The sequence below is a fragment of the Panthera tigris genome, chromosome B1, assembly GCF_018350195.1.
Source record: "Panthera tigris isolate Pti1 chromosome B1, P.tigris_Pti1_mat1.1, whole genome shotgun sequence".
Classification (NCBI taxonomy): Eukaryota; Metazoa; Chordata; class Mammalia; order Carnivora; family Felidae; genus Panthera; species Panthera tigris.
Genome location: NC_056663.1, coordinates 1,844,754 through 1,859,837, shown reverse-complemented (window position 1 = coordinate 1,859,837; position 15,084 = coordinate 1,844,754). Strand labels below are relative to the sequence as shown.

The following is a 15,084-nucleotide window of genomic DNA, read 5'->3' as shown; positions in this document are numbered from 1 at the left end:
ATGCAAACCTCCACCTGTACGGTCTCGTTCTCTCCTTATTTACGCCAGAAGAAAACCTACCGGTTTGGAGTTTTCTGAGACAGTATCAGGTCAGAGTCCTTCCGTTCCCCCGGCCCGTGAAAAGACCGAGAACCTTCACGGCTTCTGCCGCACAGACGTTACGGAGCTCGGTGGGCTGCAGACGCGATCTTCGTGTTTTACACGAAACTCATTCAACCTGCGACGTCACTCAAAATGTAAAACGGCGAGTACGTGAGTCTCTTGGAAGTGTCTCAGCTCAGCACCCACCTCAAGTCACAGCACTGTTTTCCTCTCACGCTGGGACTGTCTCTGGAACTCGTACTAAACTCCCAGGCCGGCAGGTGGCCATCCTGAACTTGAAAGGGCCCCTCAGACCCCCCCCAACTGCCCCTTTGTGTTTTAAGGAGAAAAAAGGCAATTCGAATACTGTATTTTTAAATAAAAAGACTTTATTTATGACTTCAGGTAGCAGCTAACAGTTTAAGAAAGCTTGGGGAGAGATTACTTTCGCGTGGGGGTATATGTGCACCTTGGGAAATATTTGGCTAAGTCATAAAATTAGCATTTTTTAGTCATCTGTAAAGTGCTGAGAAGTTTATCTCCGGTGATGCCCGCATTAATGTTCTCAAACCGCTCAGTGAGTATGACACGGAGACGTAAACCCACGCTGCACGGGATGGGGCCCACTGCTCGCCCGCACGCCTCAACCGCGTGGGGGCTTTGTGACCGCAGAATGCAAGCCTGCGTGCTTGCAGGAGGCACACTGAGGCAGTGTCCCCGGCCCGTGTCCCACCCCAGCAGGGACACACCCACACTCTCTAGCACCATGAGTAACCTCAGAAGGCATATTCGAAGCAGGCACCGAGGTCCAGGTCAGCAGGCGCGGGAAACACCCTGAAAGAGCTGAAGACACGCTCAGTGTGCATCTCCTACGAGAGGGAAACGTGCATTTCTAATGTGGGTGTTGATACTCTGCGAGGAGGAGGGAAGGATCTTCTGGTGTGGACACTCGAGTCTAAATGTTGATAATGTATTGAGCATTTTGGTTCAAAGCCGAACGTTATTTGTGAAACGTTACAGACGATATATTGACTAAAACATTAACTGTTAATTTTTAATAGAAAAAAAAGGCAGTACAAAAATACTACTTTGTTAAAATACACAACACGCACATTATGCCGCTTTGGAAAACCCACTTCACTTCAGAAAGCAAATACCGCCACCTGGACGGGGGGGGACGTTAGCTGGCTCTCTTCAGCGTTACGGACTCTGTGCTGGAATTTAAAGATATACAATATAAATAAAAGGAGAGACTCTGAATCGAGTAAGGTTACTCTAGGAATTGTTAATAAGTTTCTCTACGACGGAATAAGCTGTATTTCCCCGTAAGTTCTGAGTCCGCGAACTCTCTAAGCAGCAGGGCCCGCGAGTGGGTGCGGAGCGTCTGTGTTTCCGCGTGGTCTGCCGCGCTCGCGAAGCACACGGTCGCCCCCGGACGCCAACACGGCTGCAACCCGGCCTGGTCCTCTGTCCCCTCACGGGCGTCTGTGCTGGCTTCCGCTCCGGAAAACACCACCGCGACGGTATTGCACATTTCTTCCCCCAAGACGTGATTTACCCTCAACCAGTGTAGACACGGCTACAGCCCTCGGGTCGCCCGGCTTGGCCGCAAGGACACGGCCACCCAGATGGGCCGCGGACTCACGCGTTCAGCAGGGGGATCTGCCAGACCATGATGGAGGCGGCCAGCTCCTCGGGGCGCTGCGGCCGGGCCTTCCTGCTCACCCGCCGGTGGCCCTGGCCCCCGCACACCACCAGCACCGAGCTGGCTTTCGCCCTCCTGACCCGCCGCCCTCTGCTCGGCAACATGCTGGGGAGCCGCAGGAGGTCATAGACGACGCTCTCCTCCGCTCTGGGCTCCAGGGAGCCCGAGCCCTGCGACGGGGTCAGGGACCCGGACGACGAGGAGAAATCGCTTCTGTGGGTCACGGAGCCCAGCGAGCCCCCCAGCCAGACGGCGTCTGGGCTGCTCTGACTCAGGCCGGGGCCCGGCCCCTCGCCCGGCAACACATCCTTCTGGTCTCCGTCCTGGGGGTCCCCGCCGGGTGGTGGGCTGCCCAAGGGCTTGTCCTTGTCTGTTTTGAGGGCGGCGGTGGCCATAACCAGGAACTTGACGGGCCCGTTGTGTGCGTGGTAGGAGACCATGCCTCTTCCTGGGGGATGGTGGGGGGAGGGGTCATTCAGCAATCTTCAGCAATCACCATGTGCGACAGCCCAGAGGGGGTCAACACGCATCTGCCCCCGTCTAAACCACAGAATCCCACACACGACTGGGACACCGACTGACCAGTTAACACGAGAACAGCTTCTCGCAATCTCGTGGATTTTTAGTTAAGTCCACGAAATCTTCCAGAATGACGGGCTAGGATACAACCCTGGTTCTCGTCCACAGCAGCTCCACCCCGACACCCACAGGGGACTTTTCACAGCAGTGAAACAGCTGTTTTCCTGTTCTCTGTATAAATGCTTTCTCACTTGCTCTACAGAAACATGTTTAATTTTTCTAAGTCTTGACTGAAAATTTAAATGCCAGGGGTGCCTGGGTGGCTCAGTCGGTTAACCATCCGACTTTGGCTCAGGTCACGATCTTGTAGTTTGTGGATTTGAGCCCTGTGTTGGGCTCTGTGCTGACAGCCCAGAGCCTGGAACCTCCTTCGGATTCTGTGTCTCCTCCTGTGTGCCCCTCCCCCACTCACACTCTGCGTCTTTCAGTAATAAACATTAAAAAAATATTTAAAAAAAAACACAAAAATTTAAATGCCAGAAATGTGTCAATTTTAAGAACAAGATGCCTAAGTAAACGGCCAGTAGCTTCCTGCCATTTTCTGTTACAAAAAAGTTCTAGGAGTTACTTCTGTGGTTTTAATTACATTGAGGACTTTTTGATTTAAAAGTGACGTGAATTTAATTTTAAAACATCACCTAATCCAAGAGCACGTGTCAGAAACTACCTATAGGTCTTTTTCGAAACAAAGTTTATTTCCCCCCGAACGTCCTGACCCTACGTTGTCAGGTAGGAACAGGGTGTCAGCACTTTTTAAGTGGTTCACAGGTGAGGGGACCAGGATGGGAAGCATGTGTCCCTTTGCCACCAGACGCTTTAAGGCTGACACGAGGCCCTAGCCCTCACCTTCACCCCTCCTTGGCCAAAGCAGATTAAATCACAGGATTCTTTAGCCGGTGTGAGTGGCAGTGGCCAACCAGTAGGTGCTGGAGGGAACCTAGAGGGGGCAGGAAGGCTCGACCCCAGCTGGGGAGGTGTGATCTAAAAGTTACAGAGGGACAGACACATCATATGTTATGAGGCAATTATAGAAAATGGAAAAAAAACAGCAAAATCACAAGTTTGTTTTTTTCAGGTACAAATTGGCAAAACTATACAGAAAAATCAACAGAACGAGGGTGTACGACTCAGGAGAATAGTCAGGTATGTTGTGAGGGAGGGGCCCCTGTGCCAGGGGCAGGTGCAGGGTGACCGCTTCATCAGCACGGTCCAACCTGTACGTGTTGGTTACGTGCAATTTCGTGTACGTGCAATACAGAGCTCAGAATAAAAACTGAGATTAAGAAATGAATGACCTGGGTCGCTCAGTCAATTAAATGTCTGACTCTTGATTTCGGCTCAGGTCACGATCTCATAGTTTCGGGAGTTCAAGCCCCACATCAGGCTCTGCCCTGACGGCACAGAGCCTGCTTGGGATTCTCTCTCTCTCCCTCTGCCCCTCCCTGCTCGTGCTCTCTTTCAAATAAATAAATAAACTTAAAAAAAAATCAACAAAATTGGAATCCTTAGCGCTAACAGGTGGCTCCTGAACTTAGGGAAAGATAAGTCTGTTAAAGTCCGTGGAGAAAAAAAGCTTTTTGTCTGAGGTCACATGAAATACTCTAAAGTTGTCAGTAGGAAAAAACTGTAGAAACAGAATCTTTATTGACATTTTGGTAAGTTTCCTACAAATCTTTCTCTTCTGAGAGTTTTTCCCACATCACTGATGTTACATCATCAACGTAAAATTTGAGATCTTGGTTTTACTTATGGAATTGACGTTTTGTGTGTACCATTTAAAGCTCTCCACAAACACCATTTCTACTGGCTACATCATATACCAAAATGGCAGTGCAACCATTTTCTCAAGTATCTCTTTCCCCCTAATTTTAAGTTGTTTCCTATTCTGGGCTACTAAAAATTGAACGCTGTATCGAATATCTTTTTTGCATCTTGTTTTTGTTCACGGACTCGGCTGCTTACCAAGTCAGATTTCTCAACTGAAAAATCCTGAATCCAGACACACAAGCCTTTTCAGGCTTGTGATCTAAAATGCCAAATTGCGGGGCGCCTGGGTGGCTCAGTCGGTTAAGCGTCCGACTTCGGCTCAGGTCACGATCTCGCGGTCCGTGAGTTCGAGCCCCGTGTCGGGCTCTGGGCTGATGGCTCAGAGCCTGGAGCCTGCTTCTGATTCTGTGTCTCCCACTCTCTCTGACCCTCCCCCGTTCATGCTCTGTCTCTCTCTGTCTCAAAAATAAATAAACTTAAAAAAAAAAAATTAAAAAAAATAAATAAAATAAAATAAAATAAAATAAAATGCCAAATTGCTTCCCGAAAACCCTGTACCCAGTTGAACTCCTGGCAACGTTGTGCAAAAAAGCACACCTCATGTTGTCCAGAGGCCGGGCTTCCTTCTTGGCCACATAAAATATAAAAAGCATCCACTCCCACTGAGCAAAACCACACAAAAACGACAAAAACTAACAGGTGGCAGTAAAGGTAACATGAAAACGTGTTTGGGGGGAAGATTCTCCCTGGGCCACTAACAGAAGCAGCAGAAAAACAAAAGCAGGAATTGATCCCAATTAGCAGACAGTCCAGAGTATGCCAGAAAAGAAGGGAAAACAGAACCCCAGATAATCTACACGGTCTAAGCAGACCCTCCCCCCGGCTGCAAAAGCGCAAGGAGGCAGACGGGCTCAGCGAGCTGACGGGATGGGATGGTGCGTGCGGAGGGGTCCACTCACCGGTCACTTTGGGGATCCCCTGCAGACGAGGCACGGGCAGGGCCACCACGAAGCCCAGGCTGGTGCCGACCATGAGCAGGCCATGGCAGACGAGCAGGCTGGTCACTGACAGGCGCTGGTGCCCTGCAGAGGGCGGGGGACGGAGTCCGGTGTCTGCAGCAGGTGGGGGCGGGGCAGGTGCTCACCCCCACCCCCCGGAGCGCTCCCCGCCCAGCCAACCCCCTCCCCACCGGCAAGTGGCTCTCCAGCTACACAATGCACTCAGTCCCTGCCCATCTAGGAAGAGGAAGGCCACAAGCCGAGCATCGTTTCGGCCCTCCCCACCCCTGCCCCCTTGAAGGAGCGGCCTCGCCTCACAGGTGACACAGAACTAACACGTGATCTGTGTTCTGTGTTCTACGTCATGCGCCCAGCACGACTCCCCTACAAGCTCATTGGCACAGCTCATCAGTGACAGCAGGTGACACGGAGCTAACACGCATTCTGTGTTCTATGTTCTACGTCATGCACCCAGCACAACTCCCCTACAAGTGCCCCGCGGCACAGCTCATCAGGGACAGCAGGTGACACGGAGCTAACACGTGATCTGTGTTCTGTGTTCTACGTCATGCGTCCAGCACGACTCCCCTACAAGTGCTCGTCAGCACGACTCATCAACGACAGCAGGCCACACCCCAGGCTTCTGTCGGGACGGGGAAGGACGTGGGACATGGTTTGGGAAATGTCATATGGAACGGTGGCACCAGGAAGGCCTTCACGGCATGGCCCTCGGATCAGTTTGGGTTACAGCCACGGCCCTGTGGCCCAGAAGTGCACGGGGCCGCCTGGCTGGTCTCCTGTGGGCCTCTGTCCTGAAGGGTGCCGGGGGTGTCTGCGTGATCACCACCACTCCGCGGGTGGCACCACTCTGAGCGAGACACACGGCGACCCCCAGCCTCTCTCTGCCAGCTCGAAAGTCGGCGCGTGGACCAGACGGCTTTCCTTGTGTGTGAGGCCACGGTGGCACCTAAGCTGACATGACCCCATCCTGCACAGACAAGGTTCCTTCCAACATCTCTGCTTCGACCTCAAGTTCACCTCCCGTAAGAAACATGGCAACAAGTGGCCTGGTACCAAGGCCAAAGCTACATTAACACGACTATTTTTACGAATTTTTTTGCAATGGCAAAAACAAACAAGAAGGGGCGCCTGGGGGGCTCAGTCGGGTAAGCATCTGATCCTTGGTTCCACTCAGGTCATGATCTGGTGGTTTGTGAGTTCAAGCCCCGCGTCGGGCTGTGCGCCGACAGCACGGAGCCTGCTTGGGATTCTCTGTCTCCCTTTCTGCCCCTCCCCACTGGTGCACACTCTCTCTTCCACTCTCTCTGAAAATAAGTAAATAAGCTTAAAAACAACATCTACAACGAACAAAACTTTTGGTTTTGTTTCTCAACACAGGCTTACATCCTGTTTTACAAGCTCATAATGGTTTACGTTCCCAGGACTTCCGAACGTCTGACTGAGGGACGTCATTCTGGAGATGGGTGGGTGCTGTGTGAATTCTGTACACACCACAGAGCACAGGTGCACAGACACCGTCAGATGCGATGGGGCCAGCGGACGCAGCTGAGGGATAAGATCCTCAGCACCGTTCACAACCGCCATCAACGGGCGACAAGCTGGGGGGTGTCCACATGCTCGCGGTAGATACTCTAACAGAGGCAGGGAGCGGGGGCAGCACAGAGCCTCTAAGAGTGGGATGCAACGCTTCAGCAGGGTCCCTCTCTCTGCACGGGCACCCAGAACACCCCACAGGCAGCGGACAGGGCCCAGCCGATGGCTAACCCGGGATTAGCTGCTGGCTAACCCGGGATTAGCTGCTGGTTAACCCGGGATTAGCTGCTGGCTAACCCAGGACCACTTAATCCAGGATGGCAGCAGGAACCAGGATACCAAACCCCATCCTCAGTTTTGCTTCCTAATTCACAAATCATCTTCAGTCTGGTTTAATTTGCTGACTTCCCCTAGGATGTGGTCATTGAGTATTTCTTTTTAAATTATACTGATTTTACTTTTTTTTTAATCCTAATTTGGCCATCGTACGCGGCCACGTCTCTCCTGGTAGGCAACGCGTTCGCTCCGTGGGGACACAGAAAGGCTGACTTCACATGACCTCTCAGAACTTCTCCGTCAAAACAGTCTCCCTGGAATATTCTAGACAAAGCAGCAAAACGTGCCGCTTGCATCGTGGGGTAAGTAACTGAGTGGGAGCCCCAAGGAACAAGGCCCTGTTACACGCTTTCGCTGTAAATTCTACACCAGCAATCTGCTCTCCAAGGTGTGTGTGCTCATCCAGAGGCTGCGTTATCCCGTGTTCGACCGCGTGAGGGCCGATGTGCTGTACGTCACGGAGCCTGGGTGTGATGGTTTTCAGAACAGAGCTCTACCCAGAGGCAGCAGACACGGCCCACCTAGCACAGCCACGTCCTCCTCCAGGAAAAGCACGCTGGGGCCTCCAAGAATTATTCGGGTTCCGTGAAGTTCTGTTAACTCCCAAAAAAGGTGTGAATTACCAGTGTATCAGTTCTGTGTTCGATTTTTGTTCTTTCTGGCTTGGGCAGTCTTCACCTCCAGAACCTACTGGAATTTCATCGTCCGGTAAGAGCACAAAAGGGTAACTTCACATATTCCTGCCACGTGTACACAACGAAACCCATGTGGGCAACCCATGAACACGACTCTCGGACAGAGGCTCCGGGTACGTGCCAGCTCTGGACGTGCAGGAGTGCGGGAAAGCCGCCGGCAGTCACAGGCACCAGTGTCCAGAGAACGACACAGCCCAGCGGCCTCCGATCGGCGCACCTCCGTGCCTATAGCGTGAACACAGAGTCCCCCGAAGCCGCAGCCAACTAACGCTTGTCTCCAGGAAGCACCGGCCTGAGGGTAAGACCACCGGTAATAAAAGTTCAAGGGAAGACTTGGGGCTTGGGCCTTCTCATTCTCTACATCACAAAATGCAACGAGAATCAGACCAATTTGGGGGCACCTGGGTGGCTCAGTCGGTTGATGTGGACTCCGGTCATGTCTCAGGGTCGTGAATTTGAGCCTTTGCATCAGGCTCTGTGCTGATAGCCTGGAGCCTGCCTGGGGTTCGCTCTCTCTCCACCCCTCCCCTGCTCTAGTGTGCACCTGCTTACTCTCTCTCTCTCTCTCTCTCTCTCTCTCTCAAAATAAATAAACTCAAAAAAATTTTTAAACGTCAGACCAATTCTGGATCACATCTTTCTGAGGACTGTACCCCACAGCCACTGAGGAGACGAGACAAAGACAACAACATTCCGAGCATAGCGGACTTTGCTCTAACCACCCACCCCCCTCCAAGGCCGCTACACAACCTTCACGGAGAGTCTGAGACGCAGGTCAGGCATAAGATGCCCCCGGACGTTGGTGAAATTTGGGAGAACACGCGTCACCCGAAGGCTCCCGCCCCTATCTGGCCTGGAGGCTTGCTGGTTCTCCACAGCCTGACGGCGACACGGGAATGAAGACCCACGACCGAGGGGACGTGTGCTGTGACCACAAGGACAGAGCCGAGCCCCATTGGACACCGGCGTCCGGCCTGCGGAGGGTGGGCTCGGGGAAGCGTCTCACCGCACAGCCTCTCAGTCCCACCAGAGTCCAGGTGGGTCTGTGACAGCACAGGAGAGCCACGCAGAGGGAGGCAAGAGAGTCATTGACTGGAGGGTGAAACCAGTCACGAAAACGCTCGTGAGAAATGAAGGAAACATCCCCATGTGTGGGTCTGTAAACGCAGCGTGGACGTGAGGCCAAGTGAGGACAGGGACAGAGCTCAGCCCTACGAGAAGGGGCCCAGCCCGTGGCACTTGTGGGCTAGCCTGTGGGGGGTCTGGAACCGCCTCGACCTTGAGCAACAAGGGCAAGATGGCAGCGGGTCCGGGGCTCCCCTGGGGCTGCTTGGCCAGTGAGGCCCGCAGGGCCGCGGGGTCAGGACTCTGGGGGCTCAGAGGGCAGTCCCCCGGACGGGCCGGCCGCCCACGGGCACGACGAGAGCCTGCCCGACACACCATCTGATAGGACGGATCCAGACTGCACACACCTGCTCCACCAGCTGGCGTGCAAAAGAGAACACACCAGGTCCCCAGGGAAGTGCCCATAAACCAGCGTTTTCTTATATGCAAGCTCGTAAGTTGTGTCAATCGGTGCTCCTCGCGAAACAAAAGCGCCCTGTGGTACTTAAGAAACGACGTGTACACAGCTCGTCCTATGGATTAAATCTCCCGACCACCACACACGCGTGCACATGTGGAAACCATGAAGTGGAGAATGCGTTAGCTTGGTTGCGGCGAGCCCTTCACGACGTGCACAGGTGTGCAAACAACGAGCCACACGGCCGGTGCGGTTTTACGTGCCAGTCACCCCAGTACAGACACGAAACACAACCAGGGAGCAGCTGTCCCTCGCTCGCCGAGCCCCAAACGTGTCTTGTCACCGTCCCTGCTTCCCACTGTCCTCTCTGCCCCCAGCTGGCCCGCCTTCCAACTGCAGTGTGCTTCCCCTGGTCAGAGGCCAGCCTTTCTGGAACCTGAACCCAGACTATTCATTTCTCAATGCGTCAACGGTGACCGTTCCTCCAGTACCTTCCGCTCAAGCTACAGACATCTTCAACACTGTCACTGACCCATCTGCCACCAACCCACCGCCAACCCACCACCAAATCTGCCCTGAGTCTGTAAGATTCTGCGAACTTGTTTCGCTACCGACATGAGCAGGGGACCCAGACAACTTCTAAGAGCTTTTTTCCACACTCACGTACTTGCAGAATTTAAATGTCATCCGACACGTAATCCCGATTAAGAGGCAACTTGATCGGGGTTCTCTAACCTGCTCAGCCTTTCGTGATGAACTTTTCCAAAGTGAATCCTAAATTCAGTGCCTTTACTATCCTGGTTCCCCCTGCTCTCAAACACCAGCAGCACAGCTCCTCCTTCACATGTACACACACACACACACACACACACACGCACAGGTGTGGTGCACACACCACACCCACACTCACCCATACCCACACTCACGCGTGCAAGCATGCTCACGTACACACAGCAGCACTCCAGGTACACACACACTCTCATCGCCTGCGAGCACCCATGCACACAACAGCCCCAGGTGCATACAACGTGTGCACACGCACGCACACCGGCACTCGGGCCGTGTGCGTGGCCGTCCCCCGCCCGGTGCTCCTCTCCTGGCCGCTTGGATACGCACTGCAGGGCTCTCTGCGCTCCTGACGCCCCCTCTGAGTCTGCACAATCCTCTCACCTCCTGACGGTGGTCCCTGACTCTGCCCTGTCCCCCTGTCCCTCATCGCTCGCCGGGAGGGCAAAGTCCCACACAGGCCCCTTTCCCGACTCGTCGTCCGCATGCCAGCCCCTCCTTCCAATTTCCCACGGGGCTCCTTCGCTCAGCACCACACATGCTAGCTTCCTCCAAGCCGGCTCTGTGGGACCCAGTGTCGCTGATGACTTCACGTTCTTCCCGAAAACCCAGGCCCCAAATCTCAGGCTTTCTGGCCCTTCCTCTCCCCAGTCGGTCCCACCGCAGGTGACTCTGCTCACTGCCGCTTGCCGGGGTGCGTCCCTCGGGACCACAGGACGGCCCGCCACCCTCCCGTCCTCGCAGCCCGCTGCCGGGGAGCCCCTTCCACACTCATGACCACACAACCTTCCCGGCCTCCTCCTTCCCTCTACCCCACCGCCCTTGCACAGCAGCCACCTGCTTACGCATGTCTGTCACACGCGGACGTGCCCCAGCTACAAGCCCGCACATACCAGCGATGCGTTCCGCGTATGACCTACACGCATGCAGGCACCAGGTACGCGCTCACACACACTAGCTGCACGTTCGTTTATACGTGACACACACACACATTAACTACACGCCTATATGTACCAGATATGGGAATACACTCTAGCTCCATGGGTGTCCGTACCAGCTACACGAAATACAAACGTATACATATTGGCTAGAAACTTATACACACTGGCCACACACCGGCAACATGGTCCTCGCATGTGCTAGGTGCCTGTTTGCACTTACTGGCTACACGCTTATGTACACACTTGCATATGTGTTTACGCAGACACCTATGTATGTACGCAACTAGGTACGCGTTCACACGTGCCAGCTACGTGCACACACATACCAACCACGTGAATCTACCCGCATGAGCTACATGCACACGCACACGCGAGCCACACATGTATACACACTTGCCACCCAGACACACACACACACACACACACACAAGCTACTTGCTGCCCCACAGCCGCACTCCTACACCTTTGCTGGTTTTGTCCCCCGTCCCACCCCCCCCACCCCCGCTAGCGGCATCCTTCCTGCTCTGTGTCTGGCGGCCTCCCAGCCGAGAAGCTGCGTCTCTGGCTTCCCTTGGGAGCTGTCCCCGCCCCAGCAGGTCTTTTCCTCCTCTCTGTTCTTCAGCTTGCTCCCAGGGTGGAGTCTTAGCAGGCTTAACTGGCGCACACGGGCTATGATCAACGGCTCCTGACCTACGAAAGTGGTGCTTGAATACGGTTCCACGCCAGCACACAGACTCGCGGTACGCACAGCGCCCTCGCCCAGAAGGGTCGCGCCTGCGCGCCACGTCCCCCGCCGTGTCCTCCCTCGGGGGACACCCCCCCCTGCCCCCGGGTGCAGTTACCTGGCAGCATATGGTGCACAGGCGTGGCTATGTTGATGTCCTGCAGATGCTTGAGCGTCTCCGTGTGGAAGAGGCGAAGCGTGGAGCCAGAGGTGAAGGCGATCCAGATCCCCACGCCAGCGACGACCATGTGAGAGACCACCATGCCTTCCTCCTGGTGGGCGTCCAGCTGATTCTGGAGAGATCAAGGAGAAGCGGTGGACGGGGCAGCGGGTGTGCCTGGAGCCCCGCCCACCGCGGAGGCAGAGCCCGGCAGTCCCCGGCCGGGGCGGGGTGGGGGGTGGGGGGGCGGCGAGAGCAGGAAGACGGGAGGGACAGAGGGACGGAAGGCCCGGGAACAGGGAGACACGATGGCCAAAGGAGGCCAGCCAGTGCCCCCGACTTTGGTGGGGAGTCAGCAGCCCTCCCCCAAATCCCGAGCAGGAATGGAGGTCCACACCCCGGCCTTGGGCGGCCCCGAGACGGCCTGTCTGACCCCACTGCTCCCAGCGCTCCTGGGCTGCCCACGGTGTCTGGGTTTGCAGTCGCCCCTGCAGTCGCCCTTTGCAGTCGCCCACAAAGGCCACCTGCTACTTCTCTGTGTGACCAGGTCCTTCCTCCCGGGCTTCTGGCCGAGCTCTGCCCCGTCCACATCTCCATCCTGACAACCCTGCTCTATGGGGACCCACGGGGGCAGATTTTGTGACTTGGTCACAGCGCGGATGGGCCAGCACTGGGCAGCTGGCGTGTTGTCTGCTAGGTCTGGAGGAGGGGTGTGAGCCTGGAGACTCCGTGTGAAGACACGGGGTCCTCAGGGCAGACCAAACCCCACACGGTCCTCCCCACACAGTCCTCCAGCTGGAAACACTGGAGGCTGAGCCACACGGGAAACAGGCGGGCTTACTTCTCTGACCCAAGGGCTGGTCCCAAAAGTCTAAGCACAGGGGGTGCTGTGTAGAGCCCGCTGAACTGCCCGCCTTCCCCGGCTGCTCCTCTTGGGCCTATGACATGGCGGTCACTACTCCCTGGGGGAGGAAGGCACATCCGGGGGGAGGGTCGTGCACGTTACACAAGCTCGGGAATCAAGGAGCAAAGCCACGTTCTGTCCTTGCCGCGGACACTCCAGGAAAGACGAGGAAGCACAGGTTGCTGGCCCTCAATCCCGGTTTCTAATTCAGCAGGCTGAGGGTGGGGCCCAGAACTAGCATTTCCAGAATGTTCCGAAGGCCTGCCACTGCTCCACACCCCCTTTTTTCCACTGCTTTCCGGCAAGTTACTTTATCCATTCACTGCGGTTTGTCCTCCTTTCTGTCCCGAGTCACGTCACATGCGGCTTTGATGTGCTCCCAAGATGCCGCGGGCACGTCTCCAGTGCTGCTGGCGCACGCTGTCCGCGACTGCCCGCTGACGTGTCTCCTGCACTTCGCGGCCGGTGGCCTGTCCTCCCAGAACCAGCTCGTCCTGCAGGCCTGCAGGTCCTGTGGGCCCCCCCACCCACGTGCGTGATCTCCAGCAGCACCCCCTTCCACTGAGGCAAACCGGCCTTCGGAGAGCACGACTTCCTCACATCTGCTCACATTAAAGCCCCTCGGTGGCTCACCATCCACCCAGCGTGGTGGTGTCCCTGCCCCGGCCAGACGTGGCTGCTGTCGTGGGACACCTCCCGCCCTGGCGGCCGTCTGCGATGCTCACAGGGACCGAGGAATAGCCCTAAGCTCGTCCGTAATGAACGTGAGGTCCCTTCCGACCCCACCTGTGCCGCCCTCTCTTCCCACCAGGCTCTCAGGCTCCCCCGACCTTTCTCGCACGTGACAGGCGTCCCTCCTCACAGGCTCTACGTCGTCTCCTTCCAGGAATTCTGCTTAGCTGGGACAGCCGGCGGCATAGGGCTCTCGGGCAGAAATAATCCAGCGTTTCTGTCCTGCCCTGTGTGTCCCTGGCATCAAAGCCACGATTCCGCTCTTTCCTGCCAGCTGCCTGGCGCGGCCAGAGCCACCGCTGGCTGACTTTCTGCCAGCTGCAGGAGGTGGGGTCTTGCAGGACCCTGGACTGGCACATCAAGGACAAGCCACAGAAAAGCTAGTTGTGGTCCAACGGAAAGTGCATCGACCTCGAGCCCGTCTGGGACCCAGCGCGTCCAGGTGTGGCACCTGGTGACTTCCCGAAGGCCTGCTGTCCTATGTCGCCCTCGGGGGTCTCGCGCAGTCTAACACCGTCCACCCAGGCCCGCACGGACTCGGTGTTACTCTGACCGCGGTCAGCCCACGCTCTGTGACGTGAAGGAGCTCCTACAACGGGCTGGAGCCTTACGGTCCACCTTCTGACGTTACAGAATCTGCCACCAAGCGTGTCCGTGAACGGGTTTCACGAATGTCTTGAAATGTGTCTCAGTGAGAGCTGGCAAAATGTCTTCAAGCCCCTGTCCTGGCTGAACCCGTGACCCTTCCTAAGGAGAGTCTAGACGAATATTTTAGGAAGTCCACGATGACTAAAGTTGATCACGAGTTTGTGGAGATTGGCAACAGTCATTCCAAAATGCCCTCAGGGCCCTCACGGGGATGACGGGGACCCTCCCCTGAACAGATTCCTTTCTCTACCACCTTTGGTGTGATGCTCAGAGGAATTTTTATCTGTGACAGGATTTGTTTCATTGGCGGAAAAAAAAAACAAAACCTTTGCTATCTGAGTTCATTTAGAGTAGAGGTGAGAAATGGTCATGTGTAGACAGAAAATAATTAGGTACGTGCAACTTTTAATAAAAAAAGAAATATATAAAATGGGCAAAAAATTCAAAGGTATAATAAGTAAAATTCTTTCTCTCTCATCCCTGCTACCCTGCTTAGGACGGCTTTTTGTGTGTCTCTGAAAGTACACACACGTGCACGTGTTAAGCAACTGCTAACAACAGGTAATACGTAAAGCGCTCTGCGGGCACTCTCTGTACCTGTACGTTCACACAACAACACTCTGCAACCTGCCCCTCCTCCGCTTAACTGAACACCTGCCAGCGCTGCCCGCTCATTCTCTCCTGCCACTGCCAGGTATGACGTTATTTACCTAGTTCTCCCACTGGTGCTCGTTGGGTATTTTCAACCATTCGTGATATCATACAACGTGGCAATACGTAACCTCACCCACACACGCGTGAGCTTATCTAAGGAGCAAACGTCTAGCGGTGGCATTGCCAGGAAAAGGATTGAGCCCTTTGAATGCCAGACGCCAACGCGGGATTGCCTTCCGGAGACGCCGCACAGTGGCCTCCCTCCACTGGCTGAGTCCCGGAGCCCTGGACTTGCCCA

General features: G+C 55.2%; 1 protein-coding gene across 11 annotated transcripts in view; it reads right to left on the bottom strand.

Annotated features, from left to right (window-relative positions):
• Positions 1-1,107: 1,107 nt before the first annotated feature.
• ARHGEF10 (Rho guanine nucleotide exchange factor 10) overlaps positions 1,108-15,084 on the bottom strand; it is a 104,445-nt gene continuing 90,468 nt past the window's right edge. For 7 of the 11 annotated variants that reach the window (XM_042982830.1, XM_042982831.1, XM_042982827.1 and 4 more), the window contains 3 exons: positions 11,807-11,981; positions 5,092-5,244; positions 1,108-2,234 (listed from right to left, as the gene is read on the bottom strand). In XM_042982830.1, coding sequence (XP_042838764.1) covers positions 1,723-2,234; positions 5,092-5,244; positions 11,807-11,981 — 840 coding nt within the window. In that variant the 3' untranslated portion in view covers positions 1,108-1,722. The remainder of the gene's footprint in view (positions 2,235-5,091; positions 5,245-11,806; positions 11,982-15,084) is intronic. The other 4 variants (XM_042982825.1, XM_042982826.1, XM_042982829.1 and 1 more) reach the window with 2 other exon arrangements.